The 21,776-nt window shown below is 36.7% G+C and overlaps 2 protein-coding genes across 2 annotated transcripts in view; one reads left to right on the forward strand and one right to left on the reverse strand.

Moving 5' to 3' along the window:
- LOC126484211 (U3 small nucleolar ribonucleoprotein protein MPP10) overlaps positions 1–4,489 on the forward strand; it is a 90,273-nt gene extending 85,784 nt beyond the window's left edge. The window contains exon 11 of the mRNA XM_050107623.1: positions 4,332–4,489. The gene's annotated coding sequence lies outside the window, so the exon portion shown is untranslated. The remainder of the gene's footprint in view (positions 1–4,331) is intronic.
- A 2,144-nt stretch (positions 4,490–6,633) lies between these two features.
- Positions 6,634–21,776, reverse strand: part of LOC126485081 (bifunctional arginine demethylase and lysyl-hydroxylase JMJD6) — a 132,400-nt gene continuing 117,257 nt past the window's right edge. Inside the window, exons 8-9 of the mRNA XM_050108689.1 lie at positions 19,191–19,258; positions 6,634–8,999 (exon numbers count right to left, since the gene is read on the reverse strand). Coding sequence (XP_049964646.1) covers positions 19,222–19,258 — 37 coding nt within the window. The 3' untranslated portion in view covers positions 6,634–8,999; positions 19,191–19,221. The remainder of the gene's footprint in view (positions 9,000–19,190; positions 19,259–21,776) is intronic.

Here is a 21,776-nt window from a genome sequence, read left to right on the forward strand (position 1 = left end):
TTCTATTTGAGATCTTGATATTCATACAAGTGGTTCTCTTTTCTCCAAAGATCTCTCTAATTTTCCTGTAGGCAGTATCTGTCTTACCCCTAGTGATATATGCCACTGCGTCCTTACATTTGTCCTCTAGCCAATCCTGCTTAGCCATTTTACACTTCCTGTTGATCTCCATTTTGTGATGTTTGTATTCCTTTTCCCTGCTTCATATACTGCATTTTTATATTTTTTCCTTTCATCAATTAAATTCAGTATCTCTTCTGTTACCCAACAATTTCTACTAGCCCTTATCTTTCTACCTAGTTGATCCTCTGCTGCCTTCACTTTTTCAGCTCTCAAAGCTACCCATTCCTCTTCTGTTGTATTTCTTTCCCCCATTCTTGTCAATTGTTCTCTAATGCTCTTTCTGAAACTCTCTACAACTACTGGTTCTTTCTGTTTATCCAAGTCCCATCACCTCAAACTCCCACTTTTTTACGTTTTCTTCAGTTTTAGTGTAGATTTCATAACCAACAAATTGTGGTCAGAGCCCACATCTGCCCCTGGAAATGTCTTACTATTTAAAACCTCGTTCCATATTCATTCCTTACCCCAATTCTATATTCACCCACTACTTTTCCTTCTCTTCCTTTTCCTGCTCTCAAATTTCAGTCTCCCATTACTGTTAAATTTTTGTCTCCCCTCACTATCTGAATGATTTCTTTTATCTCATCATACATTTCTTGTCTCTTAGTCATCTGCGGAGCTAGTTGGCATATAAACTGTGGTAGGCATGGGCTTTGTGTCTATGTTGGCTACATTAATGTGATCACTATGCTGTTTGAAGTACCCTACCTATGCACCTATTTTTTTTTATTCATTATTAAACCCTCTCCTGCATTACCCCTATTTGATTTTGTATTTATAGCCCTGTGTTCATCTGACCAAAAGTCTTGTTCCTCCTGCCGCCGAACTTCACTAATTCCCACTATATCTAACTTTAACCAATCCATTTCCCTTTTTAAATTTTCTAACCTACCTGCCCAAGTAAGGGATCTGACATTCCACACTCCAATCCATAGATTGCCAGTTTTGTTTCTCCTGATAATGTCGTCTTCTTGAGTAGTCCCCTCCAGAGATCTGAATGGGGACTATTTTACCTCTGGAATATTTTACCCAAGAGGATGTCATCATAATTTAACCAAACAGTAAAGCTGCATGCCCTCAGGAAAAATTACAGCTGTAGTTTCACCTTGTTTCACCCATTTGTGGTACCGGCACAGCAAGGCCATTTTGGTTAATGTTACAAGGCCAGATCAGTCAGTCATCCAGACTGTTGCCCCTGCAACTACTGAGAAGGCTGCTGCCCCTCTTCAGGAACCACACATTGTATCTGGCCTCTCAACAGATACCCTTCTGTTGTGGTTGCACCTACTGTATAGCTATCTGTATCCCTGAGATACGCAAGCTTCCCCACCAACGGCAAGGTCCATGGTTCATGGACGCCTTTGCTCTTAGTCATTAAGTGAAGGCCATCGGCCTCTGTGTTGTCCGTGGCGAGATATAACGCCTGAAACTTGGTATTATCATCTCTCTTGATGTTGTGGATCACAGATATTGAATTCCCAAATGGAATGTCCCATGCGTCTAGCTCCAACTATCATTCCGCATTCGAAACCTGTTAATTTCCATGTGTGGCCACAATCATGCCGGAAGCCATGTCACATGAGTCACCTGAGTACAGAGTAGAGCTTCACCAGTGCACTGCCCTTTTATACCTTGTGTACGCAGTATTACCTCAATTTATGTATGTGCATATTGCTATCCCATGACATTAGTAACCTCAGTGTGTAGCCAATGGAGAAAGTCTAATATCATACTATTGTGGTATCAGTAAAAGAAAAGGGGAATTGGCCATTTTTTTTAATTGTAGGCCCTGCAGGTTAATGAATATTGTATTTAAAATCTCTGTGTACATCATCACAACAGTGTATCTGGATACACACGAACTAATAGTACATAAGTGTACACATCACCAGTATGAAATACTCTAGGTTCCAGTAAACAGTTAGAGAAAGTGTTAACAAGATTATGCAGGCCTAGTCGGAGAATCTTCATATATGGAGACTTATTGATTTTCTTTTGGTTATTTTCATTGAGATTATTACAGATTTTCAGTATTCAACTTTGGATAATTTTCCCACTCTAAAATTTCCAACAATAATTGAAGATAATTAACAACTGGACTACCTTAAGTACATTAAGATGGGATTTGTGAGATCACTGATGCAAACACTTTCTTTTACCAAAATGAATTTCAACCAAATTTTGACTACATTAACAGTCTTTTAATTTTGAAAATACTGAAAGATATAATGTTTTGAACCTTTTTTGTGTTACTAAGTGCATGCAGAAATGTTTCTACATTTTTTCTACTTCCTTTTTTCTATGTTACCACACTGTTGAACGATGCATTTCATAATAAAACATGCCATGTTGGAACACAAGTATGTACTTGCGACTACAGCTTACACGCAGTAAGTACACTCAGTGCTGCAAAGTCACCAGCTTCCTTTTGATGTGTGTTGGTCAGTTATGTTCACTGTTCATACATAAAACAAGAGTTGTTGATATAACCAAACTGAAGTTTGAATTACAGCTGTATGTTTCTGAGACTATATGGCATCTCGTTGGATGGTGTGTCTAAATATTTTCAATGTATTAATGAAGTGCCTGCTGGTCAAATATATTGAGTTTTCACAAGAGAATCCACGCCCTCACCGACATTTATTGTGTTATAAAAATGTTAAACAGCTCAGTAAATGTTCTTCCTTTGTAGCTAGTCCATGTGTAGTTTTGTTTGAGTGTCAATTTTATGGATCAGTTGCATGTCATGTTTTATTGTTATACATCCTCCTTTGGTGCATTGTATATGACACCTAATGTAAAGAAATGAGCAGTAGTGGCAATAGTATAGAAATATCAGGAATTAAACAAGACAGAATGTAAGGTTCTATTTGATGCAGACAGACAGTTAAACAATGTAGGAGAAGACAGATTGCTACCTACTGTATGGAAGACACTTTAAGTTGCAGACAGGCACAGTTGAAAGACACTTACGGAAAGCTTTCGGACACAGTCTTTGGTAAGTAACACTCTGTCTTTTCCTATATTGTTGACATTCCTACTTGGCGCTGCCATTGTTTGATTTAGACAGGTAGTTACACATAATTTAGGCTTGCTAGTACAATGGTTTCTTCCCCTGTGCATATCGTACAACTATTATAGGATGAAAGAATGCACTTCTTGCACATTTGTATGGTGCAGCACTAAAAAGTAACTTCAGTCTCAAACTAAACAAAGGTACTTGGAATGAAATAATCCAGTATGATGTGAAAATAATTTGTGTGTTGTTAAGTGACGCTAGAGAAGTGTTCTGGAAGTATGAATCTCCTTGTGCTCAATGCTGTGCATGTGCTGTAGAGCTTGGGTGGAAAATTTCTGATTGCTGATTAAATGTACCCATTGTTTTATTTTCTGCAGGCAATTGAGTGGTCCCTCATGGGTCACTGACTAATACCACACTGTTAAAATATACCCATTGTATTATTTTCTGGAGGCAATTAGAATTGGTTGGTCATGAATCACTGAATATTACTAAGTTACATACATTGGAAGTACAGGAGGTCGTAAAAGCAATTGTGTTTAATTTCACAGTGGTATTTGTTATTTTAGGAACACAAAATTTTCATAAATTTATGAATGGAGGCATAGTGCCTTTATCACATACCTTTTATTCTTGGAATGGCTTGTTTTTACCAATGTTTCATCAAGAAAAACAATAACATAAAAATGTTCATGATACTGCTGTAAAACGTTAACACTGTCATGCTACAATGCCACCGCACCCCTATTTTGGTGATACTTTTCCTTGTTGATTGTTCAGAAATTGGGCCCTGACTATGTATTGCACTTCTTTTGATAATTTTCCCATCTGAAAAAAGCTCAAAATTCTAAAATCATGACTATCATTCTACATGGACTTCAAAAAGAATGTACTACAATTCTATGAGAATTGATCTTGCTTCCATCTGTGTACTGATTCAAGGGTGGGGCTGTTTATTTTTAATAAATGCGTGAAATTCTAAAAATAATTTACTTCTTTTTTTGTAGATACACATACAGAATTTGGAGGTGCTGTGTATTAATTACAGTTATTTGAAGGACAATTACTCATAGATAATGGCTCAATTTAACTAACTTTTCTGGATGTTATTTTAATATTAAACTGTGTTTTCTATGAAAATGGTACTGACAGCAATATTAAAATCTGTGTTCACATATTTTATTTTCAGGTTAATTTCTTCCCCTGACAGTTCGGGTCAACACTTGCTTCTGAAGTGAACTCCATCAAAATAGTGGTAACTTATCTTCTTTACTGTTTATACAGCTGTTCTGTAAATAATCACTGTATTTTTATACGTAAAGATTGTATAAACTATGGTATCAATCATATCCCTGTTGTCACTTGATACTACAATCTACACCTCAAATTAGGTTTAAATATAACATTTTTAATATTGCCTCAGCTGTGTGTCATATCACAATAGTTATTTACATGGCATATGGCCAATGACAACACACATTCATAAAATTATGTGGTTCTACAAATGCTTTGTGTAAGAAACCTGGAGAGTACCTGAAAACTTTTCACTTATAGCTCAGCCAAAGGAAGTGTGTGTTGAGTAATCAGTCAGTAACTAGGGTCTTCTAGAGTCACTATTATTCTCCATTACAGAAACTGGAATGCAAATATAATGTGTGTGTGTGTGTGTGTGTGTGTGTGTGTGTGTGTGTGTGTGTGTGTGTGTGTGTGTGAGTGAGTGATATAGAGATTCCTTTTTTTCCTCTAAGGTAAGTCTTTCGCAGGATTGGAATGACTCCTTACCCTCTCCCTTAAAACCCACATCCTTTTGTCTCTCCCTCTTTCCTGATGAAGCAACCTTGGATTGCGAAAGCTTGAAATTTTTGTGTGTGTGTGTTTTTATTGTGTGTATCTACCAGTGCTTTCCCGTTTGGTAAGTCACAGCATCTTTGTTTTTTATATATATTTTTCCCATGCGAAATTTTCCCCTATATCACCACCTTTCAGTTCAAGACATAGACAGACAGACAGACAACAGACAGATTTCCAGAGTTACTTAGATTCTTTTCAATATTTTTAACTGCGACCCCAGAATACTCATTAACATAGTTAGAAACAGGATAAAAGGACAAGTAGATAATTATACTGGAGCAGAGGAACAAGGGAAGCAATTTTGGCTTTGTTGCTGCTATTGGAGAGCAGGATTGATGTGAACAGAACTTGATGTCCTTTCATTGGCTTAGAAAAAGCTTTTGACAATACAAACTGGGAGCTACTCTTGAGAGTTATGAAGAAAATAGGACTTAACAGGACGGCCAGAAGAATGATTAATCAACTGCATTAGAACCAAAGAACATCAATAACATAGAGGAAGTGGCCAAGATTAGAAAGGAATTCCCCCTACCTCCACATTTATTTAACAAGCTATTCAGATCATGAAGGAGAAGGGAAAGGTCATAAAGGCAAATGATGAAAGGATACGGCGTATTAGATTTGCCGATGACACTGTGATTGTTGCAAGTCCTATCAAATGCTCTTAAACTGAGTGAACAAACTGAAAACAAAAGTAAAGGGATAAATTAAAACCAATATAAAAACCGATGTCAGAACTGAGGAGGTGAAACAATTTTGTAATGTAACTACTAAAATCACAGGGGGCAATAAAGGCTTAATGAAAGTGAAGAGAAGGATAGCATTGTAAATTAGGCATTTATCACTAAGGAACACATTATAACCTGCAAACATATGAATATAGACGTCAGAAAATAGTTGGCAAAATCATTAGTATGGCATAAAGTGCTCTACAGAAGGGAAAGTTGGACTGTGGATCAAATGAAAAGGAACTCACTTGAAGCTGCTGAAATGTGAATTCGGTACAAAATGACAAGAATGAGCTGGATGTAAAGAAAAATCAACCTGGAAGTCTCGAGGGAAGTGCATGAAGAGAGATTATTAAAGGAAATGGAAAACAAAAATAAAATTTATTTGACATGTCACCCGACACAACTACTTTATCATTAATATTCTTGAAGGGAAAAGGGGGGGGGGGGGTGAGAAAAAAAGGGAAGAGGTTGGCCTAGGGTTTGCAAGGCATAAAAAAGAAGATGTGACAATTATGTGAAACTAAAACGAACAGCAAATGACAGTAGAGTGGTTGCTTTGACAAGGTTGCCTTTAGAAATGTAACTCTATTAGAAGTAGAATACTACTTGCTGTCACCTTTGACTTTAGTTAATGGGAAATCACTTCCCCTTTTTTAATGCAAGTGTAATGTCACTCAGCTTCTAAGCCATTACTTCTGTTCTACCAAGCAACAGTCCTTTTGTTTTCACATGCTATTCATTTTTCTTGTAATGGGCCCTCATAATTACTACTGTTGCATGCATAAAATTCTAATTACTTAGTAAAATTGATTGTACTGAACACTCATTTGGTTGAGGATGTATGCTCTTAGTTTGAACTGGGTTATTCTGTAAACTCGGAACAGTGCTGCATAAAAAAATAACAAGTAATTTTAATTTCATAGTATTTTAATAGCATCTTTCCAACAGTACAGTGAATGCTGGAGGAAGACTAGTGTCCACAGGCTTTTAGGCACTAAGATTTGTAGCTCTTAGTAATACTGCCCAAATGCCATAATGCTTCCCTGAGAAAGGCATACAATCAAACCTGATACATTCATGATTCATAAATATACATTCATATGGTAACTATTACCTTCACTCTCAATAGGAAGCTACAAGGAAGGAAACATTTATAAAACCTCTCAGAGATTTCAGAAGGCACATTCTTCATTATTATTATTACGGCTGAAAAGTGGAATTTTACCTCTGGTCATATATTTTAAAATAAATGACATGTAAGAAAAACTTTGGATTCAAGCTTTATAAAATGATTACTGATAATTTCTTCCACATAACTCCTAATAATAACAAAAATGATTACTATTGTAGGGTTCCTTCCACGGTAAAAACTGAAATTCAAGGCTAACAATAATACTTATAATAATCAGCACTAACTAAGCACTGATCACTGAGAAACAATATTCACCACGTATCACCAATAATGTGACACAAATACTTCGCTGCATGTAGATTACCATATCTCTTGTAAGAAATTTACTACTACAGCACCAGGAATGTCAGTTTCAATTCTTACTATATAAACCAAAATCTTTCTGAGTGCTTGGGCAACCTACTGTTTTATACAATAATACATTATATACAATCTGTACAGAAACTAATACAATTTACAGGTAAGGATATTTGCCAAACCAGGCACAACTGTAAAAACAGCAGAAACAAATTGACACTTTTTTTACAATTTTTTAAAATCAGAGGGGTGGCCACAGAAATATGGATTCAGAACACAATTTCTTTGTAACTCAAACACATTAAGTAACATCAGTTCATGTATTGTTAAGATATCAAAGAGTACTTGATGTACCCATACTGTTGTAAAGCTGATTCACACTTCTTCAGAAGTGAAAATATGTCACACACACAATATTTATGAGTACATAGTGCCTACACCACTCTACAGTCTTTCTAACCAATACTGTTTAGTGAAATTCAAGTAAAAGTGCTTTGAATAAATATCCAGTTTTACACCACAATAAAATACATACTTCGTATATCCATGTTACTAAAACTGACACAAAACTTGTACAGGTATTTCTATAATATGAATTGCTCTTCTGATTTTCTGCATTTGATATTATAGAAATAATCTAAGTAGTTTTAAATTGATAAGCTGTGATAACTCATTTTTTTCCACATAAGAGAAACAACACTGATAAGTGATTTGCAGATCATCTCACCTAAGTTAGATCAGAACAAGGCTGTTTCCAGGTGCAGCAGTCAATGTTATCATTTATTTCTGTTTGACTTATGTTACTGCACAGTGCAGTAAAGAACTGATAATAGTTTTACAAATAGGCATAAGTGAAAGGTTCCGCACAGGGTCTGATTATTAAAAGACAAAAATAACATATGGAAGCAAGGGTAAAAATTAGTTTAAAGACACTATATTTTTTGTTTACTGGAACAATTGGCCATTATGCACTTATTCAAAGTACTGATAGGCTCAGGTATCAGCCACATATGTGATAAGTGAACGTAATATAAGCAACATATTTTGCTGTCAAAAAATTGTTCTATGAACATCTACAAGAAATTTTTTCCCCACCAAGTCACCTATGAACACTGCAATTTAATTCCTGTAGCCAACAATATGTCTTCTTATTCGGCAACTTATCTGTTATGTCTACTGCCTTTGGTTGAAATTAAAAAGACCAATAGACTCCAAACATTTAATGAAACAGTTTAAAGTGGCTGCTGTAGTTGAGGAAGCAGTTTGATGTTGAACGCCAATTGGCTTTTTCAAATTTACATGTAGCAAAAGTAAATATGTCTGTGTACATAGAGGAGAGTAAAAGTTTTAAATTATACTGACCTTGTGTACTTCACAGCAATAGCTTCATTGCTCTACTCCTATTTCTTCTTCCCCCTCCTCAAAAACATTTCATTTCACAATTCATGGTATACTGATTTTCCCCCTCCCCAAGCCAGACTAGAGGTAATAAAGTAATGCCATAAATATTTTAAAATAGGAAAGTTAGGCAGGAAAAAATCACAATGTCTTAAAAGTGGAGCGCACTAAAATCTTTTACAACAGAAAATGAAACACACACAAAAAACTATGAAAAATTTCCTAACTTTTAAAAATTCCAGTCAGTTATATCTAATGGCCACTAACTTCAACCACTGTTCACATTGCTGCCATTCTATGGGAGCCTTATCACTTGTTTGTTTATAAAAAATATTGAATCTTCATGCTGATGTACTGTAGTAGGTGGTTTGGTTGCTGAAGTAAATGTCTGTAAACAAAACAAATGAGTGTTTAGCCACACATCAAATTGATCTTTAAAGAAGTGGATAGTATTACAATACAAAGAGTGGATAAATGCAAAAGGGGGGACACTAGTACTCATGGATGTACCACTTTTTTAGACTAATATCAGGGTCCAATGAGAAGTTCAGGCAGGCAAGTGCTAAAGAGGTCCAAAACTGACAAAAATCTCACAACAGGAAAGTAAATAATAATGTTACCATATTTAACCAAAATATTGGTGGATTAAAGAATAAAGTAGATGAGCTGGTTTGTTTAGATGACATTGAATCTGATAATGTAATAGATATACTATGCCTGTCTGAGCATCACATTGTGTCTGATATGGAAAAGGTAAATATCAGTGGTTATAAACTAGCTGCACATATGAGTAGAGAGAATAAGGTGGGAGAAGGAGTTGCCATATACGTCAAAAGTTATCACTGTGTAGAAAGCTTAGATACAAAAAACTTTTGTCTAGAGCAATATATAGAAACATGTGCCTGTCAGCTTAAACTGAAGGAGGGCTCTTTTATAATTGTAACAGTATATAGGTCCCCTTCAGGGAACTTTCATTTATTCTTGGAAAACTTGGATGCAAACTGTTATTTGTGGGGACTTCAATGTTGATTCACTGAAAGAGTGTAATAGGAAGAATGACCTGGAAGTCTTGCTGGGTTCTTTCAATTTGACATCTGTCATTAATTTTCCTACTCAGGTAGTAAAGGACAGCAGCACATTGATAGATAACACTTTTATAGACCAAGATACGTTTAAAAACATAAATTCTTGTCCTGTTGAGAATGGGCTTTCTGATCATGATGCTCAGCTAGTTACAGTATGACATAGCTCCATTCAGTAATTCAAAACTACCCTCCAAAGTTTTGCGTTCAATTAATGACTCAACAATTAGAAATTTCAGAGAAAATCTTCAGCAGTTAGACTGGCATGAGGTGTACAAGGAACCCGATGCTAATTTAAAATATAACTTATTTCACGATACACTTGTAAGAGAATTTGAAAACTGTTTCCCAAGAAAGTAGTTAAATCTAATTATAAGAAACCATGCAAAAAAACCTTGGCTTACTAAAGGAATAAAAATATCTTGTAACCACAAAAGGGAATTGTATCTAACAACAAGAAAGAGTAATGGCCCAGAAACAGCCAAATATTATAAAAACTACTGTGCTACATTAAGAAATGTTATTAAAAAGTCCAGAAGCATATGCACATGTCTGAGATTAATACCTCTGATAACAAAATCAAAACAATTTGGAATATTATTACAAGGGAGACAGGGCAACCAAGAGTACAGGATGACGGAATCACCATCAAAGTGGATGGAACCTTGATAAACAACAATCCAGAAGTAGACAACATTTTGCATAATCATTTTTTAAATGTAGAGAAAATAGGATCTAAATGTTCATTAGAAGAAGCAAGGTAGTTAATGGAAAAGGCCTTACCCACACCATTTGATACAACTGAAATTCCACCCACCTCTCCTTCTGAAATTAAGAAGATAATAAACTCTCTCAAGAATAAAAGCTCACATGGAGTTGATGGCATTTCCAGCAGGGTACTAAAAGCTTGTTCCCAAGAAATATGTGAGATTCTTAGCCACATATGTAATAGCTCTCTGAAGCAGGGTATTTTCCCAGATAGACTGAAGTGTGCCATTGTTAAACCACTGCATAAAAAAGGGGATACGTCTGATGTCAACAACTACCGCCCAATCTCTCTTCTGACTGCCTTATCCAAAATTCTTGAAAAAGTAATGTATTGTAGAGTAGCTTCACACCTTTGTAAAAATAAAGTTTTAACAAAATGTCAGTTTGGTTTCCAGAAGGCTTTTTCAAGGGAAAATGCTATATATAATTTCACTAATGAAATATTAAATGCTCTGAGTAACCGGAAGTCACCCGTTGGGATTTTTTGTGATCTATCAAAGGCTTTTGATAGTGTAAATCATGGAATACTTCTAGATAAGCTCAAGTACTGTGGTATGAATGGGACAGGTCTCAAATGGTTTAAATCATACCTAACTGGAAAAGTGCAGAAAATTGATTAAACAGTTCACATAATATGCAAAAAACTGGTGATCAATCAAGAATGGGGTGCCGCAAGGTTCGGTCTTGGGTCCTCTGCTGTTCTTAATATATATTAATGACTTGCCATTCTATATTCACGAAGATGCAAAGATGGTACTTTTTGCCGATGATACAAGGATAGCTATCACACCAGACAAAAATTATCTGGTGAAATTGTAAACGACGTTTTTCAGAAAATCATTAAGTGGTTCTCTGCAAATGGGCTCTCATTAAACTTTGACAAAACACAGTATATACAGTTACACACAGTAAATGGAATGACACCATTAATAAATATAGACTTCGATCAGAAATCGGTAGCTAAGGTAGAATATTCAAAATTTCTAGGTGTGTGCATTGATGAGGGGTTGAACTGGAAAAAACACACTGAGGATCTGCTGAAACGTTTGAGTTCAGCTACTTATGCTATTAGGGTCATTGCAAATTTTGGCGATATACATCTGAGTAAGTTAGCTTACCACGCCTATTTTCATTCTCTGCTTTCGTATGGCATCATATTCTGGGGCAACTCATCATTGAGTAAAAGAGTGTTCATTGCACAAAAACGCGTAATCAGAATAATTGCTGGAGCTCATCCAAGATCATCCTGCAGACACTTATTCAAAGAGCTAGAAATCTTCACTGTAGCCTCACAATATATACATTCACTTATGAAATTTGTTATTAACAATCTGAACGAATTCAAAAGTAATAGCAATATACATGGCTACAACACTAGGAGAAAGGATGATCTTCACTACTCAAGGTTAAATCTAACTTTGGCTCAGAAGGGGGTAAATTATGATGCCACAAAAGTCTTTGGTCACTTACCTAATAACATCAGAAGTCTGACAGATAGCCATACAGCATTTAAAAGGAAATTAAAAGAATTTCTTAATGGCAACTCCTTCTACTCATTAGATGAATTTTTGGATATAGTAAGTGGGTAATTCCCCCAACACACACACACACACACACACACACACACGCACAAATAAATAAATTAAAAAAAAATTAAAAACATTGAGTGTCATGTAATATCTTGTATAGACACCTTTTATTAACCTGACACATTCCATATCATTACGAAGTGTCGTATTCATGATCTATGGAACAAGTACTAACCTAATCTTATCACAAACAAGGGCAAAGGAATTTTGGGGATAATCACATTTGAATTACCCATTCTTTCATTGTTCTGTACAGAGGAAAGGTTATTGTTGAATGAATGGAAACGAAAGTGTAAACGCAAGGTTGACATTAACCCTTCCATTGTTATAAATACTTGATGAGTTACTTTACATACAGCACTAATGGTTTTCAAACAATGTTGATTGTGTTGAATTTCAAGTATAGAATTAATGATTTTTTTATTTTCAAAGCTGTTTATGGAATATTTTGATATAGGGCTACCAATTGACAAAGGAGTCACACAGTACAAATTTTACACTGACAATATTATGAGAAGGAAAGCTGCTACTCACCATATAGCGGAGATGCCGAGTTACACATAGGCACCTGGGACCTGGATAAACTGAAAGAACCAGAGGTTGCAGGAAGTTTCAGAGAGAGCATTAAGGAACAATTGACAAGAATTGGGGAAATAAATACAACAGAAGGAGAATGGGTAGCTTTGAGAGATGAATTAGTCAAGGCAGCAGAGGATCACATACATAAAAAGATTAGGGCTGGTAGAAATCCTTGGGTAACAGAAGAGATACTGAATTTAATTGATGACATGAGAAAATATAAAAATGCAGTAAATGAAGCAGGCAAAAAGGAATACAAACGTCTCAAAAATGAGATCGACAGGAAGTGCAAAATTGCTAAGCAGGGATGGTTAAAGGAAAAGAGACATTTGGAGGAAAGAGAACATCTTGTATGAATATCAAGAGCTCAGATGGAAAACCAGTTCTAAGCAAAGAAAGGAAAGCAGAAAGGTGGAAGGAGTATATAGAGGGCCTATACATGGGTGATATACTTAAGGACAATATTATGGAAATGGAAGAGGACTTAGTGCAGATGAAATGGGAGATATGATACTGCGAGAAGAATTTAACACAGCACTGAAAGACCGAAATCAAAACAAGGCCCCAGGAGTAGACACCATTCCATTAGAACTACTGATAGCCTTGGGAGAGCCAGCCATGACGAAACTCTACCATCTGGTGACCAAGATGTATGAGACAGGCGAAATACCCTCAGCCTTCAAGAAGAATAAAATAATTCCAATCCCAAAGAAAGCAGGTGTTGACAGGTGTGAAAAATTACCAAACTATTAGTTTAACAAGTCATGGCTGCAAAATACTAACACTAATTCTTTACAGGACTGGTAGAAGCTGACCTTGGGGAAGATCAGTATGGATTCCATAGAAATGTTGGAACGCGTGAGGCAATACTGACCCTATGACTTATCTTAGAAGATAGATTAGGGAAAGGCAAACCTACATTTGTAGCATTTGTAGACTTAGAGAAAGCTTTTGACAATGTTGACTGAAATACTCGCTTTCAAATTATGATGGTGGCAGGTGTTAAATACAGGGATGAAAGGCTATTTGTACAGAAACCAGATGGCAGTTATGTGTTGAGGGGCACGAAAGGGAAGCAATGGTTGGGAAGGGTGTAGCCTATCCCCGATGTTATTCGATCTGTACATTAGCAAGCAATACAGGAAACAAAAGAAAAATTTAGAGCAGGAATTAAAATCAATGGAGAAGAAATAAAAACTTTCAGGTTTACCGATAACATTGTAATTCTGTCAGAGACAGCAAAGGACCTGGAAGAGCAGTTGAACGGAATGGACAGTGTCTTGAAAGGAGGATATAAGATGAACATCAAGATATAAGATGAACATCAACAAAAGCAAAATGAGGGTAATGGAATGTAGTCAGATTAAATCAAAGGATGCTGAGGGAATTAGATTAGGAAATGAGACACTTAAAGTAGAAGATGAGTTTTGCTATTTGGGGAGCAAAATTACTGATGATGGTTGAAGTAGAGATGATATAAAATGTAGACTGGCAATGGCAAGGAAAGCGTTTCTGAAGAAGAGAAATTTGTTAACATCAAGTATAGATTTAAGTGCCAGGAAGTCGTTTCTGAAAATATTTGTATGGAGTGTAGCCATGTATGGAAGTGAAACATGGACGATAAATAGTTTGGACAAGAAGAGAATAGAAGCTTTTGAAATGTGATGCTAGAGAAGAATGCTGAAGATTAGATGGGTAGATCATGTAACTAATGAGGAGGTACTGAACAGAATTTGGGAGAAGAGGAATTTGTGGCACAACTTGACTAGGTGAAAGAATCGGTTCTTCGGACATGTTCTGAGGCATCAAGGGATTACCAATTTAGTATTGGAGGGCAGCGTGAAGGGTAAAAATCGTAGAGGGAGACCAAGAGATGAATACACTAAGCAGAGTCAGAAGGATGTAGGTTGCAGTAGTTACTTGGAGATGAAGCAGCTTGCACAGGATAGAGTAGCACGGAGAGCTGCATCAAACAGCAACAGCATATGTGACTCAGCATCTCCACTGTTTGGTGAGTAGCAACTTTCCTTCTCATAATATTGTTAAATTCCATCCTGGATTTTCCATTGTTAGTTATTTTACACTGACAATCATTCCCTATCTGTGTTGCTACTCTTCTACAACAATATTATTTTTTTAAATACAAGTACCGCATTACCTCAATATTTCCTTTCTTTTTAGATGCTGATGAAAAGTGTCTACCTCATTGACAACTAATAGTTTGCGTGACTCATCTTTCCAGTATATAGTTTCTTTATGAAAGGGGTGTTCTACGTGTCTGTATGAGAAAGCATTGTTGAAGTCTTGGGAATAGTTGAACATATACTTTTGAGTACTTGTCAGTTCTTTTTCCAAAAAGCCTCGCCAATTAATTTATTATCTGTCTATACATCATTTCTGCACTAGTAGAAGAAAGAGGACACAAGTCCATTTTAAAACTGAGAAAATATAGGTTGAATTTGGGGTACCAGCATTATTCTTAAGCATTGGTTCTTGACTACTGGGAGTCTCTCTTCTACTTATTCAGTAAATGATTTTTCACCTCGAAATTTGACTTTTCCATAAAGAATATTAATATAGGTATTCTTCACAGAAAATCTGCATCCCAAATACAGATTAAGTTCACTAGCCTCATGTATTTTTAAATTTGTGTACAATTCCTCTTACAGGACATTTTTTTTTTTTTTTTTTCTTTTCTCGTAAGAAATGACATCTTGTCTGTCCCTCGAGACTCACCATGCATGAATTATATTGTAAATTAATAAATTGCTGGCCAATACTGACCTTCAGGAAGCAATATGTACAGTTCTGTTGATAGATAAACACAAAAGTGAAAGTGATACAATACTTAGATTTTGGAACTTACACTTCCTTCATTGGGTAGGAGAGATAGGTAAGTTGGGGACAGTTAAAAAGGAAGGGCAGTTCATTCACACCTCACGATGAGAAGTACCTGCCAGTAGTGAGGATTAAGGAAGGAAGACAAAGCAATTAATTCTTCCTCATAATTTATTAATTTCCCCAACGGAATTTCCTTATGATACAATTATACTGTAAACTTTCATGTTTCATACAGCAACATGGAAATATTTTAATGGGTATACTCTTAAAAATGTATTTTGTCGCCCAATCGGTAGGGGCACTGAGTCATTAAAAGTAATGTATTTATGTAGTGCATGGCTACATCACAAAAATAGTCACCAGCATTGTGTACAACCCGTTGCCAGTATTTGGAAGTACGATACTCTTAGCAGTGCCGGTTGTGTTGACAGTTTGAGCAGCGCGGTCTGTTGCCCGACAAATTTATAGCAGTTCTGAAGCGAATGCCGAAGTGTTTCCTTCAGTTTAGAAATCGAGCTGAACTTACGAAGGCTTAAGTCAGGGGAGTGCAGTAGTGGAATAGCACTTAGCAACCCCATCAGTCAAACAAATCAGCAACAGCTTGCACTGTACGTGCTTGAGCATTGTCCTGCAAAATGATGGTCAGGTCCTGCAGAAAGTGTCATCACATCTGTTTCTATGCTGTTCATTTTTGGAACACAAACTATGACCAACAGGTTATACACAATGCTTGTGACTACTTTGAAACATACATCTATTTTGTACGAGCTGTAAATAAATAGTTGCCACTATTAAAGTTCCAACCCTCATATTACAAATGGCTGCACTTACAAACTAGTATCCAATCATATACACAGTCTGTTGATTCCTCTGTCACCACTAGGAAGTCAGTTGAATCACCAGGGAAAGCCCTTGCAGGACATGCTAGAATTTACATGGCAAACACTTTGCTTTTCAGTGCCACAGTTGCAACTTGGAGAAGTTATTTTTTCCACTTGTACAGAGTCAGTACACCTTCCAATGTTGGATCTTATTCGATTAAGAACTGGCTAGACCTCGTGTGGCCCTGCAAAGCCATGTGGCTTGGGTGATATGCATGGCATCTTTAGTTGTTCCATAATAGCATAATCTGCCATGTGAATCTCAAGTAGTCATCAATACTGAAGCTGGTGTCAAATAACACCCTTGTGGTTTCCACAGGTGGGTGTCAAAGAGTGAAGTCCGCTTTTGCTAATAGTTGGAATATTTGTGTGAACAGGGAGGTGAGGATTTTTCTGTAGTTTTTTTGTACTCCTGTACAAGTGCAGCTTCCAGCCACAGAGAAGGAGGTGGTATGTGGCTAAGTATGGATAACTCACAAGTAGATGTAGGTCTGATTGTACCACTTGAATTACATGATAAGGTTGAGCTGTATGTTGACAAGTCTTGTGCGAGTACTGTCCATCCACCATGGGAAGCAATATTTTGCAACAGGGTAAACCAGTCCCACAGTTGGAGTGCAAAATGTAGACACAGAGGATCCCCATGATGTCCCAACACAGTTCCTGGAAAATGTTATATCAAATTTTGATTACAGAAGCTGTTGTTAATAGATGCTGTTTGTAACTGAGTTGTGTTCTATCATGCATGATCTCTAGATATACTGAGTTTAGTTATGTCTGAATAACATTCTTTCAAAGTAGACTGTGAGCTTTTTGTTGGCCAGCTTGTTGTTTAGGGAAAACATTGAGACTTCTGACTTAGGACATTTGGCTGCAACCTCCTTTTTGAAAATACAGACAAACAGTTACTAAATCACTGGTCAATACAGACTTGATAACTTTGCCTGTGCCCAGTTGCCATGATACCCAAACTTTCTTGATGTGGTTTCAGGCATATCCAATATGAACAAATTGAACATGAGAGGGCCAGATCCTTGTGGCAGCCCATTGTTTACCTGTAGCTGTGAACTCATCTTGTTGCCCATTAGTATTTGGAAACATCATTTACTGAGCATTTTATTGGTGAGATTGCCAATTTTTAGGCTTGGGACGACTTGTACAAGTTCCAATATGATGAAGCTGTCAATCAATGAATACAGCTGCTGAGTACCATGGCTCTGGAAACCAGCTTCTATTGCTGTTAGGGAGAGCACTTGCATCTGTCTTATGGTCTGTATCCTCCCTGTTCAATCAGCATTTTTTTTTAAAAAAAGATTGTATGACTTTTCTACTGTATACCATTCTTTCCTGTGTACTAAGTAGGGCTATGGGTTGATAACTTTCTGGCCTGTCATTTGGTTTACCTGGTTTCAATAAGGCTATGACTTTTAACTTGTTTCACTGCATATGGTAAGTTGCATGTATGCAGAGTGTTTGTGAAGAACTCAGCCAGCCACTTTTTCACAATAGTGGCCACACCAAAAGGAATTGTGTGTGAATGCCATCAAACCTGGGGCTCTCTCTGATTTCATTTCTTTTATGGCAATTGTTACTTCCTCAATTTTGAATGTAGAGAACAGTCAGTTTCAGCTTTGCAATCTCTTTTGAGTGCCTTTAATTTCCTATTACCCCTAATAGTATGTGCTCAGACTTGAGGAGTTCTGGAAGTGGATATGATGTTGGCTGCAAAGGGGTTGGGGGTAACAAGATTGTAAATGTGATCTTGTGGGGTACCACCATCTAGTTTTCTGAGCAAATTCGAATATTTCTGGCTAGATGTATGGAAGTCCAGAGATTCAATGGACTCAATCCACTTTATACATTGAGATGCTGACATCACTATAGTTAATCTGCTATTTCAAATCACAAACGGTTCGTCAAAGCTCTAATTGTACAGCAAAGAAGTGTATTCTAAAATGTTTCTGTAAAGTATATAGACCTGGCTGGACAGAAAAAGTGCGCAAGGGGTTCCAGTTCCATTTCCTCGTAGATGGTTTCATCAGAAGCTAGTCTCCAGTATCCACTTTCTTCTGTCTTTCTACAACATTAGTTGTTAAGAAATTTGTCATGTAACTTTCGTTGTTACTGAAGGGCATTTTTGTCAGACTGTTTATTCTATTCAGCCATGCACGGTTTTCATTCATAATTTCTGTATTTTCAAAGGATATTCTGAGGCAGATTTCCTGCAGTGGTTTAACTTTTAGTGTTTCCTGAATATTGTTGAGCAAGAGAGCACGGTTATCTGAGAGTCGCAGGCAGTTTAAAGTTAAATTAATTTTAGGTTAACCATGTACTATTCTCTCATTATATGTTTCAATATATAATTAAACAATAGTGGTGACAGGCAGTTTTCCTGCCTTAAACCCCCATGGTCTTAAACCTCCTTGGTATTCATTTGCTTCTTGCTCTAGTTATTGTTTAATTCTATGATATAAAATTATAGAAAAAAAACTTTTATGTGCAATCCAATAGAGATATAACTTTGTAGTTATCTAGATTGGTCTTATCTTCTTTATTGTGGAGTGGCTCTATGTAGCTGTGGTCCAATGTTCAGGAAATTTTTCTGTTACACAGCTTTTGACAAAGCCACATGTAGGTAGGTCCAAATTGTGCCACTGATGTACTTTCACACTTCTCTGAAAACCAGCTCTTTTCCACATGGCTTGGAAACTGAAAGTTACATACACTTTATGTATGTTCTTTTAAACACTGTGAAACTCTGCGGTAAGTAAAGGGCATTAGCACATTGCAATTTACATATACATCTAATTCAGAAGGGAGAGGAAACTGCTGAACTTACCAAAACATTATAATGCATGGTATATCATGCACTATGATGTGGCCTTTGGTGACTGGACTGCTTTTCTCCTGAAAATGATTAAACAAGATTCTTATATGACAACACTAAACATTACATCTACAAGATTGCAATGAAATTGATATTCTTGCAGCATGGGAATTGTCCAGTGTGGTGTCGTAGTTGCTAACTACACGGACCGTAAGCACAAAACTGATCCCTCAGTGATTTGTGTTAAAGAGCCCTGGAAGATTTTACAGCATGTTTGTTGACAAAATATTTCGATAATTTAAGAAAAGCATTCTCCCCTTTAGAATAAAGTTCAGCTCTGTCAGTGTTTTTAGAGATGTGTTTGCAAAATAAAATGCATTTCACAGTCAGTCTTCACTGGTTAATTACAATATCACATTGTCTAAAAAGGAACATAAATATTTATAGAAAGACAATTCACTGTGTGTGTGTTTTGGGGGAGGGGGTAGGATCAATTAAAGACTTTCAGTTACAGCAGCACCAACACAAAATGGGAGAAAAGTGAACTACCCCTTAGTGCCTTGCAAATGCCAATACTGTGCTCAGAGTTAACATTTAGGCCATCAAAAAATTGTTTTTGTACAAACACTGGTACAAATTAGTGTTACCATTCGAACTGTTTACAAAATGAGGAGCAAAACTTAAATGGGATGACCAGAATGTATGAAGTCAGAAGACTACCGCATGAACAGTGCACTGGACAAATTTAAAAACAAAGTGGTTGAAATAATTATAAAAGGTGTCAATAGCAAATGAAACTACTCCTAATGCTTCTCAGGTACAGGTTGATTACAAACAATCTACTGCAGAACACAGAAATGGATGAAAAATCATGTACTAGCACCACAAAGGAGACAATACTGCATGATAACACGTACGGATTTAAGTCGATGATGATGATGGTGGTGGTGGTAGTGGAAGTGAAAGATGGTAGGATTTCCATTAGCTCAAGCTAAAGTCACATATGGTGATTTTATAGACACAATGCTATTGCAGGTAGTATTTCCTTGTATTCTAACCACAACTTGGTTTTTTTATGTGGAAACTGAAATAGCTCATGACACTCACTCATTGATTTGTAAGGGCTAAATTTCAATATGTTTCAGTTACAAACACAATATATTACATTGTCAGGTTTGTTTCTTTTGTATTTTTATCAGTATTGTACAAGCAGTTGTGTACTTTACTAGCTTTAGTATATACAACAGTCAGTTCCCTTTCCATACATTTTTCACTTCTTCAGTAATATTACCACGTCAGTTTTGGTTTAGATTTTTCACCCTTAACGTGTGTCAAACTGATATACTATTTCTAAAATTATTTAATTGCATAGATAAAAAATCCACTCACCAAGCGGTGGTAGAACACACACATAAAAGAGTGTTGTGATTAGCAAGCTTTCGGAGCCAGTGGCTCCTTCTTCAGGCAGAAGGGTTGAAGGTGAAGGAAGAAGGCTGAAGGAAAAGGGGTAAATTTTGGGGAAGTCACCCAGAACCGTGGGTCAGGAGACTTTACTGTATGGGATGAGAAGGGATGATAGTCTTTCCTTCTCGTCCTGTACAGCAAGTCTCCCCTCACCCGCGGCTCTGAGTGACTCTCCCAAAATCTACCCCTTTTCCTAGATATCTCCAATCCTTTCCTTTCACCCATCTTCCCAAACCTTCTGCCACTGGCTCCGAAAGCTTCCCAATAACAGCAATCTCTTGTGTGTGTTCTGATGCCACTTGGTGAATAGATTTTTTTGTCTATCCAATTAAATAATTTAAAAATATACCTAAAAACAAAGATGATGTGACTTACCAAACAAAAGCGCTGGCACGTCGATAGACACACAAACATACACACAAAATTCAAGCTTTCGCAACAAACTGTTGCCTCATCAGGAAAGAGGGAAGGAGAGGGAAAGACGAAAGGATGTGGGTTTTAAGGGAGAGGGTAAGGAGTCATTCCAATCCCGAGAGCGGAAAGACTTACCTTAGGGGGAAAAAAGGACAGTTATACACTCGCACACACACTCATATCCATCCGCACATACACAGACACAAGCAGACATTTGCCTTTACAAATGTCTGCTTGTGTCTGTGTATGTGCGGATGGATATGAGTGTGTGTGCGCGAGTGTATACCTGTCCTTTTTTCCCCCTAAGGTAAGTCTTTCCGCTCTCGGGATTGGAATGACTCCTTACCCTCTCCCTTAAAACCCACATCCTTTCGTCTTTCCCTCTCCTTCCCTCTTTCCTGATGAGGCAACAGTTTGTTGCGAAAGCTTGAATTTTGTGTGTATGTTTGTGTTTGTTTGTGTGTCTATCGACATGCCAGCGCTTTCGTTTGGTAAGTCACATCATCTTTGTTTTTAGGTATATTTTTCCCATGTGGAATGTTTCCCTCTATTAATTCATACAATTAAATAATTTTATCAATAATTGATTGTTTTCATTGATATACCACCTCTGTTACACATGACATTTGCAACAAGCATTATTTATTTTATAAAAAGTGCAAGATAACCATTTACTTCTCACAATCTTGCTAGCATTTTCCAAAATAACAAGAAAAGGCA

The sequence above is a fragment of the Schistocerca serialis genome, chromosome 6 (assembly GCF_023864345.2).
Source record: "Schistocerca serialis cubense isolate TAMUIC-IGC-003099 chromosome 6, iqSchSeri2.2, whole genome shotgun sequence".
Lineage (NCBI taxonomy): Eukaryota > Metazoa > Arthropoda > Insecta > Orthoptera > Acrididae > Schistocerca > Schistocerca serialis.